Source organism: Gymnoscopelus microlampas (genome assembly GCF_963454915.1).
Source record: "Gymnoscopelus microlampas genome assembly, chromosome: 1".
In the NCBI taxonomy this organism is placed as follows: Eukaryota; Metazoa; Chordata; class Actinopteri; order Myctophiformes; family Myctophidae; genus Gymnoscopelus; species Gymnoscopelus microlampas.
The window spans coordinates 6,061,225-6,082,144 of NC_139962.1; the positions used below are offsets into that span (position 1 = coordinate 6,061,225).

Consider the following 20,920-nt stretch of genomic DNA (forward strand, 5'->3'; position numbering starts at 1 on the left):
ATTAGCTGCTCACAGACAGAAGGACACACACACGGACGGACGGACGGACGGACGGACGGACGGACGGACGGACGGAGGGTACCTCTATGTACTGGTCTGGGGGTTCATTCAACCCCTTTAAAGGTGTAGTGAAATGAAAAATATGTTTTTCACACTTTTAGAGCATATCCGTGGTCATCATATGGGCATACCTACCAATAGATGCAAAAAAAAAAAACATTTTTGTGTATTTTTACATCTAAAGTCCCTAAAAAGCCAATCTTAATTACTTCCTGTAAACGAAAACGTGCTGCGTGATGACATAACACAGCCTTCATGAATATAAAAGAATCTTGATTACATGCACCTGTTTGATTCCCATAGCTGCACATTCTTCAAACACAGCTGATTTTAATTACAGATATACTCTGTTTTGAATCTCATTGAAGATGAGTGTATTACTCATTTTAAACTTCATCTGCACACTAAAATATGTATCTGAAAACATTATAGGTTAGAAATAAGCCAGGTAGTAGCAGTGCTTCACTGGCCGTCTCTCTCTCACTTAAAAAAAAACACTAAACAAACACTAGCCGTGTCGCACGGCTGAAGTGATTGAGATCCAACGTCCCATAGCATGAAGGGATGGGACCTTCTGATTGGTTTAGAGTCGTTGAGCCGACGTTTCAGGCTGAACCTTCGAAATAAAATGACCGAAAATGTCACTTCAGTGCGTCTTTAAGAAGGCAGGAATCCTTCTACAATAAAGAAATGGGTGCTGCTCACTGCCATCATTCTGTCTCTGCTTGGCCTGATAGCTATTGTTTTGGTATAGAGCATGTCTTGTTATGTTTCAGCTTGTCCTTGAAGCAGCTCTACCCTGCAGGGCAGTGCTTTTCAACCTTTTTCATATCAAGGTCCATTATTTATTCAGCATTTGAGTCACGTACAGTACCACCATTTAGAGACCAGACCCAAGACTTAGAATATTTCGGTTTTCGTTGGATGAGATTGTGTTCACAATTCCATGCTGTATTGATGTTGGTGATCAAAATATTTTTTTTTAAATTAAGTAATGCAGATGTTTAACAATGATTTAACTCTTGAGAGCGTAAAATGAAACCAAATGGACCCGTAAGGGTCCATTTGGTTTCATTTTACGCTCCCAAGAGTTAAAGATCTACCTAACAAGGGTCCATTTGGTTACCAACTCTCCATCATTTAGCTGGGCACCACCTGGAACAACCCTCAAGGACCACTGGTGGTCCCCGGACCACTGGTTGAGAAGCACTGTTGTAGAGTATAACTATGGTCTGATCCCTGTGCTCGTTGGCTGAACTATACCATCATATTTGCCTGATGAAGAAGACCTATAAGGTCGAAACGTTGCGCCATTAATATAATTGTTTTGGAGCTTTAAACCCGGTGTGCGGATGTTTGAACCTTTTTTCTCGTTGTCAGAACTATACCGTATCATGGATCTGTGTCTGTGTGTCTAAAATACTTCTCCCCATGATATCGACTACATGAAAGTATTACCATGACCACCTAGAATATTGTCTCCCCACTCCTCTTGCCTCATCGATTTACTGATTGATCCAGAATTCCTCCACACATCCCTCCATCCGATGTATGAGTTACCAGGCAGCGGTTCCGGTAGGAGACACAAAGGAGACTCTTTATTGTGTCTCCTACCGGAACCTAATCGATAGAAACAACGTCATTTTGGGGGTGAACTGTGTGTGTGTGTGTGTGTGTGTGTGTGTGTGTGTGTGTGTGTGTGTGTGTGTGTGTGTGTGTGTGTGTGTGTGTGTGTGTGTGTGTGTGTGTGTGTGTGTGTGTGTGTGCGCGTGCGTGCGTACCAAAAGTATGCAGAATGTCCCATTTCGCAAGTTTTCAAATGTATACAATCTTTTGAAAATAGCAGATCTACATGCTCACAATGCGTCTCATCGTGACACATTGTGAGCTTGTAGATCGGCTATTTGGCCGAAATGTTTAAAGGGCTGAAGTGGTTAATGTATTTTTTGTAATAATAATAAAAATCTACAATCTACTATCTAAGTAACTAGTAACTCAAATAATTGTAGTGGAGTAAAAAGTACAATATTTGCGTGTGTGTGTGTGTGTGTGTGTGTGTGTGTGTGTGTGTGTGTGTGTGTGTGTGTGTGTGTGTGTGTGTGTGTGTGTGTGTGTGTGTGTGTGTGTGTGTGTGTGTGTGTGTGTGTGTGGGTGTGTGTGTGTTTGTGTGTGTGTGTCTCTCTCTCTCTCTCTCTCTCCACAGCCCTGCTACGAGCGAGTGAAAGACTGGCTTAATGAGAACCTGGTGGCTCTTTGGATCTTCGCCCTGTGCACTGCGCTCACTCAGGTAATTAAAAAAAAATCTGCACGGTTGTTTTTTTTTGTAACTTTACCACTTAAATAAACCCTATACCTGGTGTACCAGAGTCCCTCAGGACTATATACTATAGTGACTTTTCTGTTTTCACTCCACAATACTAAATTGTCTTCCACTGAAAACAATCTACAAGCTCACAAACAATGCGTCGCGTATAAATCTGCTATTTTTTAGTAGCCAACATATGAATAGATAAAGTGGTTTAAATGATTGTGATCTTATATTGACTACTTTTGCTGGGGACCCCCTGGAACCACCCCCCAAGGAAGGACCCCCTGGAGGTCCCCAGACATCACTTTGGAGAACCACTGCCCCGAGACTGTACCAGACAGCAGACAGCAGATCCCCTCCCTATCAGATCCCGTTCTCCACTCAGTCCTTTAAGTCCTCGACACTCTGTTTTGTTCTCACGAGCCATTAGAATCCCTCCATGTTGCTGGTATTTATCATCGCTTTGATTTCATTGCTTTTAACGGTTTATTTATGTTCTTACTCTGTTTATTGCTGATTGCTTTCTCTGTGCCTTTGAGCTGCCTTTGGAGCTGCCCCTGTATGTCTTTGTTTACGTCGATGGTCGGTGTAATGTGTGATTTAGCTATGCCTCCTGCTCTGTGCGGCACTCTGGGTCAACAACGGTTGTTTTTGGACTGAGATCCGTCTCCGTCCCAATAAACAGCCCGCGGAAAAGGGGCGTGCACTTCCTTTCATACCCCTACCCAGGAAAGGGGGCGTGGCTGTAGAAAGGCGGCGCGCCTGGAAAAATGGGTCAGAGGGTGCTTTATTTTTGTAACTATTATTCCATGAGTGAGTGATGTTCCATATAACGTCACTCTATGAAATAATTTGTCCGAATTGTTTTTCTTTCCTTTTCTTTTTGCTTTTTCTTTTACCCCTTTTTTCTTCTCATTTTTGTCATTATGCCAAAACACATTTTTGTGTGTGTTGTCACGGCTGTTGTATCCCACTGGCTCACCTGCCAGTGAGGAGCCCCCGCCGGGAGGAGGGGGCGGGCGGAGTAGAACATGACCTGACCCCAATTACACCAAAACAAAACTGAACTTTGAACATTCAGTGGATTTTCTGTGATCTGGGCTGGGCAGAGGCGATGATCGACAGGCAAAATCCCTCAACAGCGACACCCGCAGGCAAATCTTTTTTTTTTTTTTGAGGCCTCAGAACACAGAGAGAAAAAAACCTGCCATGGCTCACTGGAGTGGATTTTTCAGTTAAAATCTTACTTAATACACATTTGAAGGACCATGATGAAGACTTTTAATGTTTTGTAAACCAGTACAACCCTTTTTAATTACTTGAATATTCTATTTGTCACATTTGTTTGTTTGTTTGTTTGTTTGTTTTTGTGCAGATCCTGGGCCTGGTGTTCTCCATGACCATGTTCTGTCAGTCAGTCAAAGTAGAGACGTTCTACGCCTAGCGGAACCTACAGTATACGGAACGGAAACCTCCCGTTTTTTGGGCCTTCGACAACAGACTATGTAATGTTTGTTCATTATAGAGGGACAAGACGAAGGGTGACAAGACCTTCACAGACTCTTTGGTTCACCCCACGAGGAGGAGGAGGGGGAGGGAGGAGGGGGGGGGGCACTGCAGGGTCCTGGTCACCCAGCAGGGGGCAGACTGACTGACTGACTGACTGACCATCATGATGTAACCAGTTCACAGTATTACCTTAACTATCTACAGAGCACACAGTGTAATAGCTATGTAATAACACCACCGCCACTTTCTATGGTTCTGCTCTTATATCGTTGGCTGGTCTGGTCGGGTCTGGTCTGGTCGGGGCAGAAACCTCGTATTTCCATACAATATATCTACAATTGTAGATATGCTATTTTTAACTAGTTTAAATGTATAAAAAAATATATATACAGTAATAAAAAAAGGAACGGTTGTGGACATACAAGGTTTCCACCCGACAGCTGACGATATACCACTGTTTCTCCACCAGGGGACCAAATAATGGACCCTTCCGGGTCTGTAAATGAATGAGAGTGTACAAATGGAACTCATTATTATTATTATTTATCTTTGGGACCCTAATCTACATGGTAAACTTCTCAGTGTTACTGTAACTCTGAGAGTGTAAAAAAATTGGGTCCATTTGATTCCATTTGTGCACTCTCAGAGTTACAGACCCGGAGGGGTCCATTTGGAACCCCCCATTGGGTGTCCCTGGAGCTGGACCAGTGTTCTATACAGCAGTGGTTCTCAAACTGTGGGGTCGGGACCCCCAGGGGGGTCTCCAGATGACAAACCAGCAACAGTAAACAAACCAACATACAGTATAAGTGTAAACAAGTGACAATTCAATGACTTTTAAGCCCCCTTTAATACCTCTAAAATTAAAATAATAAACTAATAATAAGTATGTTAACTATATTATAAAATAAATGTTGGCCAAATTGTCAAATTTTACCCAAGAAAGAGGCAAACATTTTGAAAATATTTTCACAATGTTCACAATATTTATCTGTTGAACCGAGTCAAAGAAAATGTAATGCCTCAACTCCTACAATTCCAGGTGCTTGTCAGGGTGGGGGGTCCCCAGTTCACATGTGATTATTTTGGGGGGTCTGAAAGGGCCTCAAAAGGTTGAGAACCACTGCTATTACAGTATATGACCAACTGTCATCTTTGTGATAATCATACAGTATTATGAGGTATAGGGCTGGGCCGTATGGACAAAATATCTAATGTCACAATGTGTGTGACCAAATACCTCCATATCCATATAGGTTGTGATGATAAGATCCTATTGTGACAATAATATACATTTTTGAAAATGTAAAAAAAAAAAAAACTATATATATACATAAGGCTTATAGGTAGGGTCTGATATTTTTTGGGGTTAAATTAACTGTTAAATAGCTCTGTATTCAGTACTCATTGCTATAGAGTGTTTGTTCAGTAACAGGACTCTCTCTGTCTCTCCAGCTCTTTATTAAACAGAAAATGCATTTTCAGGTCGTGATACCAATTTTATCCAATCAGGAGAGAGAACTCACACAGGATACAGATTAAACAAGTGAAATTGGAAGTGATGACACAAAGGAATGAGCAGACAAAATTGAAACAGTGAGTGACACTATACATTTTAAGCTGATAAATGAGGACTCTCTCTTGAGTTGGAGACAGAGAGACTCCTGTTACTGAACCAACAGTCTTGCAAATGCTTCAGAATATAGTGCTTCAACCTTCTACCAAAAACGTTTTGTTTTAACCGAAGAATATCACGTACCCTACCTTTTAATTGATTAAATCCAGGAAAAGACAACACTTCATATCACGATATCGATATAATATCAATATATTGCCCAGCTCTATTATGAACATAATATGGGGGGAGGGGGGTGTAATCTTTTTTTTTTTTCTTAAAATAAAATACAGGATCATCTAAAAGATGATGAATGTTTTTTTCCCCTGTAACATAATTAAAAAAGTGAAACTTTCATATAGGCCTATTCTAGATTCATTGCACATAAAGTGAAATATTCCAAACCTTTTTTCTTTCTTTTTTTTATCTTGATGATTACAGTATATAGGCCTACTGTAGTTGATTACTGTATATGACGTTTTCCACAATATTCTATTTTTTTGTAGATGATCCTGTATGTATTAAGTTTTAAATTATTTGGAATCATTTGATGCTTATTTGTAAAGGAGTTTTTTTCCAATGGGAGCTGTACGGAATGTGGTTGTTGGGCGAACTTGCAGGTGTTTTATTTGGTTCAGTGCATGGCTCTTGCAGTGGTGTGTGTATTAAATGTTTTTTGGCTCATGTAAACCAAACGTGTGTCATTCTTTGAATGAGGAAAGACAAAGACTTGATTTAATTATTGAGGGTTATATTTAAAACATTATAAACAAATAGCCCACCCAGTTAAGCAGTCCTGTCCAATACTGACACAAAATAGCTGTATTCCTGGGTATTAGTTACTCTCTGCTGTTGTTTACTGGTGGCAGCATAGAATTAAGTGGTACCACAAAAATAGGTGTTACCACAGGACTACCACGGGGGTACCACCCCAGGCACTATCAAGGTACCACAACTTTAATATGTGATCCAGTGGCATTTTTCATATTGGAAAGAAATTGGGCCTCTTCCTTACTTCCTTCACAGGTGTTACCAATTATGCTAATGAAGGCTCTGTTCCATTTAAGATAACACCGTTTCTGTCTACTCACTCAGTGTCTCATTGGTGGGGCTTTGGGGTGGACAGTTCAGAAACCTGCCCACCAGTGACATCATCGATGGGGATTCCAAGCTAATAGAAACTGCACCCTATCTCTTTCTGGAAAATTATAGCGTATTATTCTTGCATTAATAAAAAAATCACACCTGTGTGAAGGTAGCGGCGCCTTTGATATATTTTGTCATAGATATGTGTTTCTACTAGAGAAACAATATTAAATCTCTGTAAATTTATTTCAAGGCTTCCAGTGGCACTAAATAGTGCAATTGGAAGCGAATCACCAAATGCATTCCAAGGTAAGTGGCAAAAACTGATCTGTCATAGCTGATAGAGTGGGTACCTAAAAAATAAACTTTGTGTGTGCGTGTGTATAAATGTGGTACCAGAAAGATATGTATGTGTTATGAAATAATCTATACAATTTATAAGCCGTACCCAGAGTATTTATGTTCCGGACTTTTACAGTTTATATAAAAAGTCATGAATAGTAACATAGTGATGTCATGAATAGTGACCAATCAGAACGTTGACGGACCTGACCAATCAGAACGTTGACGGACCTGACCAATCAGAACCTTGGCGAGCCTGACCAATCAGAACGTTGACGGACCTGACCAATCAGAACCTTGGCGAGCCTGACCAATCAGAACGTTGACGCAAAAGCCAGGTATAGAGGGCTAATATCCGCTCTATACCTAAAGGTATAGAGCGGCTAGCGCCGCTAAAAATACGAAATGACAAAACCTGCCTATACCGATGATGTCACAGGTAGGCCAATCTGGGAACACAGAGCTAACTGAAAATGAAAAACAGCGACCTCTGCTGTTTGTTCTATCTCAGTTAGCTCTGGGACAATGACGACGCAGCACACGTGCTCAAGGAAACCAGGGTTTTGGTCTGCCTTCACCGCTCCACTTCCGGGTGGTGCGACTATATTTCATTCCCACTAACAATATTTCTACACGGAACACTAACACCACTTCTCCCAGAGAACATGGTTTTGGTTATAAGCCCACTTGTTTCTATGATGAAAGAGTAAGTTCAAATGTGAATATCTTTCCGTGGTTTTGTCTGCTCCGCGGACGCTATTGTTAAATTAGTTTCGGTTAGTTTCGAGGGGGGAAGGCTCGACGGACACGTGAATCCCGCCCACTACATTTGATTGGGTAAAGCGCGGCCTGCTTCCTGATCTGAAGGCACGCCCACTTGTAGGCCAGTGTGTACACGTTATGACGAACCTTCACGACAGATTCCAACGCAGAGCAGAATCTGTTCTTGAGAGATTACTGGTAGGCAGGTTTCCGAGCCGTCCACAGTCTTCCTCTGAGACACAGAGCAGAACGGACAGAAATAATGTTGTCTTTAAATGAGCAAGAGTGAGGAGCAATTACAGTATTATGAACCCAGTGAGCCATAGTCGGCTATTAGACCTCCGTCTAAAACGGGGTTATAATTGGTCTAACAGTGAATTTTTTTTAGACGTCTAGGCTTAGCCTAGACGTTGATTAGCTGTTTTTTAAGCATCTATATATAGACGTCTATATTATAGACGTCATTTCAACGGCTGTAATATAGACGGTTTATAAATAGATGCTTAAAAAACAGCTAATCAACGTCTAGTCTAAGCCTAGACGTCTACAAAACGTTCACTGTTAGACCAATTATAACCCAGTTTTAGACTAGCCCTTAGATGTATTTTAGACGTCTAATAGCCCGAAAAATGCTCAGCGGGAAGCTGGGTTGGAAATATGTGCTCCTTTCAAGTCAGTCTAACATGCAGTCAGCTGAGTGTGAATGAACACAAATGAAACATTGTGACAGATCTAACATCTGTGACGGGTCATTATTGTGTGTGACATCACAGTGACATCACAGTGACATCACAGTGACATCACAGTGACATCACAGCGACATCACAGTGACATCACAGCGACATCATACAGTCACATCAAACCAGCCTTATCCCTTTATGAGAGTCTATCCTATCAGGTCACTGTAATAAGAGCCTTTTACACAGCCTGGAGCATGTCTGTCTGTCAGTGTTGCCAGTCACGTCACAATGCTACATGTTGTGAGCTTGTAGATCGGCTATTTAAAAAAAGAAAATGAAATAAAATGTGCAATATTTGAAGTTTTTTTTTTTTACATTCTAACAACACAAATCTGGCACGTGGGTCCCTGGCACAAAACATTTTCAGATGGGGGTTATAGGGACAAATACATGTTCATTTGGGGGTCCATGACATGAACATATTTGAGAACCACTGGTTTAAATAATATTTTAAAAAGAATTGGAAGCAAGCACACATAAACGCAACCCGCAACTGCCAATATTTACAAGCAACTTTTCATAAAAAGAAGCCCAAAGTTGCTTATAATAAGCGTACATGGCAACACTGCTGTCTGTCTGTCTGTCTGTCTGTCTGTCTGTCTGTCTGTCTGTCTGTCTGTCTGTCTGTCTGCCTGCCTGCCTGCCTGCCTGCCTGTCTGTCTGTCTGTCTGTCTGTCTGTCTGTCTGTCTGTCTGTCTGTCTGTCTGTCTGTCTGTCTGTCTGTCTGTTTGTCAGTCTCCCCTGACTCTCTCTCTCTCTCTCTCTCTCTCTCTCTCTCTCTCTCTCTCTCTCTCTCTCTCTCTCTCTCTCTCTCTCTCTCTCTCTCTTCATCCTCCCTCTCTCCTGCTTCCCTCTCTCTCCCCCATTCTCTCTCCCTCCCCTCCACAGTGTTTCACAGAGAGATTAATCTTACAGTCTTTGACGTTTCCTGTGACCTCTGTGTGAACCATGAGGTCACTCCCACTTCCTCCATTCTATCATTATTATTGTCTGTATACTGTACACACTTGTGTACAGAGACAGAGTGTTATTATTGTCTATAATACTGTACACAGAGACAGAGATAACATGAGGTATGGTTCCACAGAGACACACTGTAGCGTTCACTGTTTGCAGTGGTGGAAAAAGTAGGCTCCCAATTTGTACTTAAATAAAAGCAATACTGCAATGCAGAAATACTCTGTTACATAAAGTCCGGAATTCAAAAAGTACTTGATAAAAGGTAGGCTAAAAAACGTATTGGTATCAAAAGGGTACCAAAAGTAGAAAGTAGGCTACTCATTGTGCAGAATGTCCCATTTCTCAAGTTTTCAAATGTATAAAAAATCTTTTGAAAATAGCAGATCTACAAGCTCACAATGCGTCGCATCGCGACGCATTGTGAGCTTGTAGATCGGCTATGCATGTAGGGCTGAAGTGGTTAATGTATTTTTTGTAATTATATCAAAATCTGCAAAGCAACTAGTAACTAAAGTTTTCAAATAATTGTAGTGGAGTAAAAGTACAATATTTGCCTCTGAGATGTAGTGGAGTAGAAGTGAAAGTACAGAAAATTGGAAACACTCAAGTAAGGTAAAAAAAATACCTCAAAATTGTACAAAAAAAAGTACCGTACTCGAATAAATGTACTAAGTTACTCTCCACCACTGCCTATACTGTACACAGAGACAGAGACATTTGGTGTTGCTATGGTTTCCACAGGGACACACTGTAGCGTTTCACTGTTTGTATTTCTCAACACATAACCTTGTGATCAGGTTGTTTGTTTGTTTTCTTGCGGAAAATCGAAGGCAAATACCAGCAGCGTGTGTTATTAGCCTGATATTGTCTATTGATTTGCCGTTGAATGTGTTGACTCTGTATTTCAGTCCCCACTGGACTAATTTACTGTAGATCAATATTTGCCAATACACCTGGATGTGAATACAATTATCCCTCTGCACAATACGCTCCTCACAAGTACACAATCCTGAGGGTTCATTATTTTAACCCATTCAATCCGGGAACGCATCTGTGTCATTTTAGATTTGAGCTATAGGCTAACCATTATTTTTACTTTGGCTATTCAAAAATTGTAGATCTACAAGCTCAGAGTGCGGCGCTACGACTCAAATCTTTGTTTCTGGAGGTCCCTGGAACAACATATTTTACAAATGTTTGCTTTAAAAGATGCATTCAAATATTTGCACACATTTTCAAGATTTTTCAAAAATAGCCAAAGACAAATCTTTGAATACATATATTTTTTTAAACAACATTTTTAACTAAAATCTTTGCTTCTGGGGGGTCCCTAGAACAAAACATTTTGATGGGGATCGGCGGCCAAAAACATGTATTGGGGGTCCTTGACAAGAAAAAGTTTGAGCACCGCTGATATAGCAAAATTAGTTTTTCATAAAACTGTTAGGATTCGGAAGACATTTGTCAAATGTTTGACAAATTATTTTGACAAAGGACAATTGTTCGCTTTAAAAATATATATATTCAAAGATTTTCACAAATGTTCACGATTTTTCAAAAATACTGTAGCAGATCTACAAGCTCGGTGCCGCGCTTTGAGCTTGTAGATCTGCTATTTTTGAATATCCAAAGAAATCTAAAATGACACGGATGCGTTCCCTGATTTAATGGGTTAAACACATTAACCAGTTAAACCGCTGTTAGTCTTGGAGAACTGGACTTGAGTTACGACCATGTGACAAGCATCCGCTTTTTAAAACGAGGCCAATAAGGAAGAGCCGTTAACCCTTGCAGTTCCCGTTAATGGCCCGGCAGATGTCGCTATTTCCCCGCTCCATTCAAGTAAATGAGGTTTTCATCGGACTTTACACTTGATTTTGTTACCTTTAGTACACATTTTCATAAATATTTTATGTTTTCAATCGCTAGTTTAAATATTTTTTTCAATTATCGTGATATGCGTTTAATAAATTGTGGTCCCATTCATTTCAAAATGAATGATAAAGTAGGGCATGTTTCTACTGGTTCTGCCGAGTCACATGACCATTAAGGGTGGACACTCAGTATTTAGCAGTGCACAGGCTCATAAATATTCATTTTGATAGCAAAGTTTGCTTTACTTTGAGTCATTTTAGTAGCCATAAGATTTTAGTCAATTAAATCTACAGTTCGTGTTCGTCAGTGGAAAAAAGGTAGTCGACAAAATGTTTTGTCATAGTTTAAGTCGACAAAATGAACACTGCTCAGATAAACAGGCATTGTTCCTCCAAAACGCTCGTTTGGTACAACAGAGAGGTCTTTTTGTTTCATAGGAAAGCATTAAAATGTCACTATTATTGTCTCTAAAGGTCATATTGAATGTTAGAGTGAAAAATTAAATGGGAGTTAATTAAAGCCATGAAGATAAAACAAACTGTTGAGCCTAATGATGCAGTTATTAAAGAGCAGATCAAAAGACTCATAATGCTGTGGAAACCCAGGGGTAGTGGAGGTGAGATTCACAATGAAACCTTTATTCAAAAGGTTGAGGGAAAAAGGGATGGTGGGCAGTGGTGGAAGTAATTAAGTACATTTATTCAAGTTCTTAACCCATTAAGACCTGAGGCCGGATCTAAAAAAAATCTAAATCCTAACAATTTTTCGGAAAAAAATATAGAAAAATAATTTTCACGATTTTTCAAAAATAGCAGATCTACAAGCTCATAGCGTGGCACTCGGTGCCGCGCTATGAGCTTGTATATCTGCTATTTTTGAATAGCCAAAGACATCTAAAGTGACACAGATGCGTTCCAGGTATCAATGGGTAATTTTGAGGTACTTTTACTTTACCGGAGATTTCCAATTGTCAGTATTTTTACTTCTACTCCACTACAGGCAAATATTGTATTTTCACTCCACTACAATTATTTGAAAACATTAGATACTAGTTACTTCGTAGATTTTGATTGTTTTTACAAAACATACATTATCCTTCGCATCGCAACGCATCGTGAGCTTGTAGATCGGCTATTTTCAAATGGCCGAAATGTATATAGGGCTGAAGTGGTTAATGGTTAAAGTAACTAGTAACTAAAGTGTTCAAATAAATGTAGTGGAGTAAAAATATGATATTTGCCTCTGAGATGTAGTGGAGTTAGAAGTAAAAGTACTGAAAATTGGAAATGCTTCAGTAAAGTAAAAATACTTCAACATTTTACTTAAGCGCAGTACTTGCGTAAATACTTAGTTACTCTCCACCACTGTCCAATAGCGTTCCATATGGTTCAGAATAATGAAACCTAACTTTCACTGATGTCCTTCTTCTCATTTCTTCTAACCCTAACCCTAACCCTTGGTGAGTTAAAGGAGTAGTTCACCCAACAAAATTAGTTATTTTCTATCAATTACACACCCCATGAAGCATTGAATTCATGGAGATGTTTTAGTTTTTGTCCATTCCTGAGCCAATAATTTGATGACTGGCGGAAAGATGCTAATGTATCCGGTAGGAGAGACCGCCGGTCATCAAATTATTGGCTTAGGAATGCGACAAAAACTAAAACAAATCCCCATGAATTCAATACTTCATGGGGTGTGTAATTGAAAGAAAATAAGTACTTTTTTGTTAAGTGTACTCAACTGGCTGATCGTCGGATGGGTTGCAGGATGACCACAGGATGACCACAGGAGGGGGACACGGTGGCGCAGTCGGTAGCGCTGTCGCCTCACAGCAAGAAGGTCCTGGGTTCGATTCCCGCCGGGGACACTGTGGGCGCTGGGGGCGTGTCTTCTCCTCCGCGTCATCAGCGCCCATACCCTAGGTGGGGTTGGCGAAAGGGCCTACTCTGTGTGGAGTTTGCATGTTCTCCCCGTGTCTCCCAGGGTAGTTAATACCCTCACAAAAACATGTAGTAATCCTGGTCTCTATACCGCTTCCCCCATGACAGCCGGGGCGCCTGATGGAGGGGAAGGGAACTGGTTGGAATAACGTGTTCCTTCCACGCGCTACGTCCCACCAGGGAAACTCCCCCCTGTCAGGTGACAAGAAGGTCAGTTGGCTCTCATGCACTGAAGGAAGCATGAGCTCGGCCCTGGCCTCCCCAGGCTGTGGGGGACTGGTGTAGCGCTGGTGTAGGGCTGGTGTAGCGCCCAGGATCACTTAGGAAATTGGCACCGGGTGAAAACAAAATGGGTTACAAAATCGCGGGAAAAAAATGATGAAGTAAAAAAAAAGGATGACCACAGGATGACCACAGCCTAGTAGCAGCTAAACCTGGACAGGATAGTACACTCCTTCCATCACCTCCCCCAGTCTGAGCTTGACTGACACATCTGAGGCTGAGCTTCCCCCATGGTTTGCCACAATGGACTGCTGCTCCAGTGTAGAACAGGGGTCTTCAACGTTTTCAGGCCAAGGACCCCCTAGCTGAGAGAGAGATGAAGCAGGGACCCCCTCTATATCGTATGAAATTGTGTTTCAGATTCGACATTTTTTGTTTACGTGGTCTGCTCTTTTTTCCCTCTACACCTATGCCTCTTTGCCAAAAATAGCCGATCTACAAGCTCACAACGCCTCGCGCGCTGCGAGGCGTTGTGAGCTTGTAGATCGGCTATTTTTGGCTAAAGTTTGGCTAAAGTTCTTTTTTTTGGTGAGATCTGATGTTCATAGTGACAGAACACTATGCAACCCAAAAAAAAAAAAAACAGAAGTCTCGCTAGACGAGATTGAAATCTCGTCTAGCGAGACTTCTGTTTTTTTGGACAGTGTTCTGTCACTATGAACGTCAGATCTCTCACAAAAAAAAAAAAAAAAAAGATATTAAAATATGTGATCTAACCTAAGGCCTATCCGCGCACCTTTTTAAGCTGTGGCGGACCAGGGGTGGAGTTATGAAATTTTTCTACTGTACCATTCATCCTAAGATATCATAACATCATAGAAAAGGTAGTAAAACTTTAGTCCAAAATTCTCCTTTAAGTAAAAGTATCAATACTGCAATGTAGAAATACTCTGTTACAAGTGAAAGTCCGGAATTCAAAAGCATTGGCATCAAAATATACTTATAGGACCAAAAGTAAGTAGTCAATATGCAGAATGTCCCAATTTCACAAGTTTTCAAATCTTTTGAAAATGGCAGATCTACAAGCTCACACCGCATCACGCGACGCGTTGTGAGCTTGTAGACCGGATATAGCTGAAGTGGTTAATGTATGTTTTGTAATAATAATCAAAATCTACAAATGAGCGTATAGATCGGCTATATTTCGCAGCGTGTCACCATCATAAACCAAAGCATAAAATATGGTAAAAAATATCACTTTAAATAGATAAGTGCTGACAATGGTTATAATAGGTTAAATAAGGACGTGCCGCGGTCATTTCAATGGGTTTTGAAATGCAACCGTTTTGAAGAGAGTCGTCTCATTTCTTTGACAGGCGTATAAAATAAAAAAAAGCCCTCAGCCTCTGTATAAAGGTAGAATATCATGTCTATTCTTTCTGGTGTCAGCATTTCAACACACAATCCCTCCAGTACATGTTCAGAGGAATGATGATGACACTATCCCCTATGATTGAACATCCTCCCTCACACTGTGGGAGCGCTGCACAGTCAAACAATCTACTATTCATTTAGAGTCAAAAAAAATGGAAAGAAAAACAGATTTTGCTGCATGGGTGAGAATTGTCAGCCTTGTAATAAAAGGCCTTACATCATTTTTTTCATTTCAAGGACCCCCGGTTTTATATTCACTAATAGGCCAAGGGTTCCCAAACTTTTCAGGCCGTGAAACCCAAAAGTTGTCGTATTATTTGAACTGGGGACCCCTGGGGACCCAATTCCCCAACCCCCCCACCCTGACAAGCACTTGGAATTGTAGCAGTTGAGGCGTTACGTTTAGTTTGACTCGGTTCAACAGAAAATAGTCGATCTACAAGCTCACAACGCCTCGCAGCGTTGTGAGCTTGTAGATCGACTATTTTCACAATGTTTGCCTCTTTCTTAGGTAATGTTTGCCAATACGGCCAATGTCTTTATAGTACAGTTTGTTGGTTACGTTTGACGTAGTAATGGTCTTATTATTAGTAAATTCTTTACATTTTAGGAGGTATTAAAAAGGTCTTAAAAGTCATTAAATTGTAACTTTGGGAAATGTGCAGATGCTGCCCACACTGTATGTTAGTTTGTTTACTGTTGAGTGAGAGAAAGCAAAGCAAAAGCAAAGCAAAGTTTGTTGTTTACCCAGGGTGTTGGACTAAGTGCGGAACTTATTTACAGCCAGACCCTGCATGGAAGCCTTGCTCAAGGGCTATTCAGCGGTGATTCATGATTGATGTGATGAATTGGGGAATCGAACTAGGGACATTCCGGTATCAAGGCCGCCCCTCTAACCACTAGGCCACCGCTGCCAGAGAAAGGACTGCACAGCAGAATGCCCACAACACTCCAGATTAAATAAAGGTCTTTAAGGCGCACAGCTCCATAATATCATAAAAGTGAGGGAATAGCCAGCGCACAATGAATGTCCTTTTCACATGGTTTTATTTGCCTCTCGCGGTCAGAAACAACGGACGCGTTTCAACCAAACAGGTGTTTGACGCCTCCGTTGTTTCTGTCTGTGAGGGGGCTATTTCCCCACTTTTACTATTGAGTGAGAAAACAATGTTGCACATTAAGCTATTCACCTGGGGACCCCCCGAAAATCATTTGGGGACCCCACAGTTTGGTAATCACTGCACTTAGGCCACACGGACCCCCATTTGATACCTGTGACCTTATACGGGTCCATTTGGTTCCATTTGTACACTCTCAGAGATACGGACCCTTTAAGGGTCCACTTATTGGACCACCCTGGTGGTCCCCGGTCCCGCCGACCTTCGATCAGAAACAACACGTCACATAATTATTATCAGCATGAAAATCTAAATTCCCCACAGAAGAAATAATAACCCACGCTGTGTGAAGCGTCACCATAATGTAGCTCTGATCAAAGTCTGTCAGACACAAGTTCAGAATTAATGACAGTTATTCTATTTGCGTTGCGTCGATCGCTTCACACCCTGCCATCAAAATAAAAAATATTATCCCCCAAAATATATCATCTTGAAAACATAATGTCAGACACTTCTTTTCACTTACACACTTCACTCCTCCTCGCCTTCTGCTGTAGTGTTACTACTGTATGTGTCCCGTTGTCATCTCATCATAACGTGGAAATTAATTAGCGCCTTAGCTGGTGACAGTCATTTCAAAACTGGTGATTTATTCACATCAAGATCGACTCTTGATGTTGATTTATTTGGCATGTGTATTTCTTTCATGTTCCTCTGTCTGCCATGTTGTTGCTGGCTGCCAAAAATTGAGTTGGAAATATTTCAATTTGAACTCCATAAACAGCATTAATGACGCCTGGACCTGGAGTTGATAGCAGCGCTGTTATTGAATAAAATGTCGTTTTGTCCAATCTGTATGTATAAATTATACAATTGGGGTGGTTGTGTTTTGTCTCCCTGCTCTTCTATTGAGACATTTAGATCGTGTCAAAGGTCATGTCTCACCTAGACACATGATCTGACATGAATTTTGACCTGAAGGTCAAGATTACATTTATCCCCTGAGCAAGCAGGCAGGCTCTATTAGCTCAACGGTAAAAAATGTCAGCACTTGCGCATTAAACCGGGTTCAAATCCAGGGTAGAGGAGGAAACATAGTGCAGCTGGTTATATAGCAATATCAACCATTTTAAAGGCACTTTAATTAAATAAGCTCTACTGTATATACTTTGTTGACTGGAGTCCCCCAAGGCTCCATCCATAGCCCACTCCCTTTTTCCCCCCTCTATCCCAAATATATTTTCCAAAATAGCTGATGTACAATCTCTTGCGAACATTAAAGGACGACTTCACCCATTTTCATCCTATCTTTGTATCATTGGTCCGCACTGATGCTCATTATAATATGGTACCATTTCTGTCTACTCACTCTGTGTCTCAGAGGAGGGCTGTGGACAGTTCAGAAACCTGTCTACCAGTGACATCATCGATGGGGGATCCAAGCTAATAGAAACGGCAGTCTTTCTATTTAAGTTAGTATGCTATAATGGAAGCCACTGTTATTGCGTTAATACACATCTAAATTTAAAACATTGAAATCGTGTTTTTAAAACAAGACCAGGAGACCTGGTTCTGCCAGACGCAGAATAAGTACTTATTGTCTCCGCCAGGAGACATTGTTTTCACTTTCCACATGTCAAGCTAACATTGGTCAAGCCTCACGTGACACGTGACAATACGGTGAAATAGTGTGATCTGATTGGCTAGTGACGTATAGCCATAGAGGTATAATATAACTAGAGGGCGGATTGCCCCGCCCCCAGCTATCATTTCAATGAATGTGCTCAGTGGCGTTTTGAAGCACCCGGAAGACTGCCGGAAGTAGAATTATTGAGTCGATTTTGACCACACGTAGAGTTATGAGCATGCGCACTAGTGTCATTTTTGCGTTCTACGGCAGCCCGTGTGTCAAGGATTGAACGCGAGATATTTATGAAATTCACTGGAGATGCCTATGTATATGTAAATGCATATGTATTTATGTATAATATGTTTACATATTTATATCTATATATATAAATATATATCAGTATGTTTTGCTCGCGCATGTATTTCTCCCCGCCTGCAGTTCCAGCTTTGGCCACTGGGGTGGCGGCTTCAAGATTTCTCAGCGGCTCTGGGGGCTTGCGTATAGCGGCCTATAAATACATGTGTCACTTTGAAAGAGTCTTAGCCTCTTTCAAAGTGAGGTAAGACAGGAATAATCACGAAATGGCTGAGAAATGGCGGATACTGTAACAATTGGATAGGACACTTACACAGACAGGACAGATAGGACACTTACACAGACAGGACAGATAGGACACTTACACAGACAGGACGGATAGGACACTTACATAGACAGGACGGATAGGACACTTATACAGACAGGACGGATAGGACACAACACAAGTCTGCTGGCGGAGAGTTGTGCTCCGAGGAGCACAAGTCTAGTTAGCTCTGATCTTACTTTATAAGATCAGAGCACTACGTCACGGCTAAGCCGGACTTCACATGACGTGTCAGCCTGTGTCTATGCCCATGTATGGACGAAAGGGGGACAGACTTTTATGGCTGGGGCCTAAGGGCAAAGGGGGCATGCCCATGTATGGAGAAAACAGGTACAAAGCCTGTAGGCCGACCCCTTGGGTCTGGCAACAAAAACTAAACCTGCCTAACGATAATATAATGTCACTGGTAGGTGGGTTCCTGAAGTGCCCACAGCCCTCCTCTGAGACACAGAGTGAGTAGGAAAAACATTCTACCATTTCAATGCATCATGAGCATTAGAGAGGACCAATTATGAAGATAGGTTGAAAATTAGTGAAGTCGTCCTTGAAGTCTCCGTGAGGAAAATAGTGAGACCAGGGCTCATGTGGTTAAACAATGATTTAACCCTTTAAGACCGGGAACGCATCTGTGTCATTTTAAGATTTCTTTGGGTCTATATAATAATAGCAGATATACAAGCTCGTAGCGCGGCACCGGCACTCAAATTTTTGCTTCTGGGGATTTTACAAATGTCTTCTAAACCTAACATCCTACTGATGTTGCTATATTTTCAATGGTTTTCAAACTTTTTTTCATGTCAAGGACCTCCAAAATAATATGTATTTGTCCGTGGACCCCCTCCCATCTCAAAATATTTTGTTCCAGGGACCCCCAGAAGCAAAGATTTGAGTTAAAAATGATTTGCACAAAGATTTTTCTAAAAATAGCAGATATACAAGCTCATAGCGCGGCACTCGGTGCCGCACTATGAGCTTGTATATCTGCTATTTTTGAATAGCCAAAGAAATCTTAAAATGACACACATGCATTCCCTTCCCGGCCTTAAAGGGTTAAAAAGCAGAGGGCTGGCAGCATGGGTGGCCTCTTGTCATCTCCCGTCTTTTTTAATCTAGACATCACAACACCCAGGAGGTTCCTTCTCCTGGCTGGTGCGTCTAATAAGGGGATTAAAGATCTTAAGATTGCTGAAAATCCAGACCCAAGTGGAGTCTTGTAAAAATGATCACTTTTGAGGCTTAGTGGCGAGGCACACAAATCTAATTAAAAACCAACAACACCACCAATGTTGCCATGTCCACTTATTTTTTACAAGCAACTTTGGGCTTGTTTTTCTGTTAAGTTGCTTGTAAATATTGGGTGTTGAGGGTTGCGTTTTTTGGGGGGCTTGCTTCTGCAGTGTGCTGTAGTTGTTTATTTGGGCTTGCTTCCTAAATTCGTTTAAAACAGTGGTTCTCAAACATTTTCATGTCAAGGACCCCCAAAATTAATATGTATTTGTCCACGTATCCCCATCTGGAAACATTGTATGCCAGGCAGGGACCCCGTACCAGCTTTGTGTTGTTAAAATGTTTCAAAAATATTTTAAAAAATGTCACTTTTTCTCCCCAAGATTCTTTTGAAAATAGCAGATCTACAAGCTCACAACGCGTCGCATCGCGACGCGTTGTGAGCTTGTAGATCGGCTATTTTCAAATAGCCAATGTGTATAGGTTTAAACCGCTCATGTGACATGTGGCCTACCTAACCTGGCAACACTGGACACCACAGATGCAGCAGGGAGAAGCTGGAATAGGAGCAATCTCACAGGTGTTGAGGCTTGCTCCTGTCGAGAACCTGGCAGCACAGAACAGCAGAGTCTGATAGAGAATTATTCACCTCTCTAAGCGGTGTCTGCACTTGTAATTACTGCAAAGTCTGGGCTTGTACTGGACAAGCCCCAGGTGTGAGTGTGCACAGATTTACTATTGTCGCTGTCGGGCAGAAACCGGCCCAATATTTCATCTTTTTCTGTTATATATATAATTGTTTTTACACTTCTTCCTATGAGTGTCGTGCAAAAAAAGCAAAAATAGCTGATCTATGATACGATGCATTGTGAGCTTGTAGATCGTCTATTGTACTGTATCTGTTTGATCATTTTTTTTAATCTTTGCATATATAATGACATTGAACCAATAAGATTGTGACTAAATAATGAACTACATTGGATCCATAGGAACAGGTTATTTTTTCACATTTCCTGAAAAGTAACATATACTGGACATACAAGCTGTCCATCCGACAGCAACGGTATGTTTCCTTCCCAGATTGTTTTGTTATTGTTGTAGTTGTTGTTGTTAAAAACACGTTAAATAGCTCTTTATTGTGCTAGTAATCATTGCTATAGAGTGTTTGTTCAGTAACAGGAGTCTCCATGTCTCTCCAGCTCTTTATTAAACAGAAAATGAATTTTCAGGTCAGGATACCAATGTAATCCAACCAGGATAGAGAACTCAGACAGGATACAGATTAAACAAGTGAAATTTGAAGTGATGACGCAACGTTTTTTTTTAACCCAAATATCACCTTTTGACTAAATAACATCGGATTGAGAAGTAACAGATTCTGGACATACAAGATTTCCATCCAACAGTGACAATATGCTTTCTTTCCAAACGTGTCATGTTAATAAGAGT

General features: G+C 41.0%; 1 protein-coding gene across 1 annotated transcript in view; it reads left to right on the forward strand.

Annotated features, from left to right (window-relative positions):
* Positions 1-3,937, forward strand: part of tspan4a (tetraspanin 4a) — a gene marked incomplete at its 5' end in the record, with an annotated part of 357,455 nt that extends 353,518 nt beyond the window's left edge. Inside the window, 2 exons of the mRNA XM_084059289.1 lie at positions 2,264-2,347; positions 3,744-3,937. Coding sequence (XP_083915415.1) covers positions 2,264-2,347; positions 3,744-3,812 — 153 coding nt within the window. The 3' untranslated portion in view covers positions 3,813-3,937. The remainder of the gene's footprint in view (positions 1-2,263; positions 2,348-3,743) is intronic.
* Positions 3,938-20,920: the final 16,983 nt, after the last annotated feature.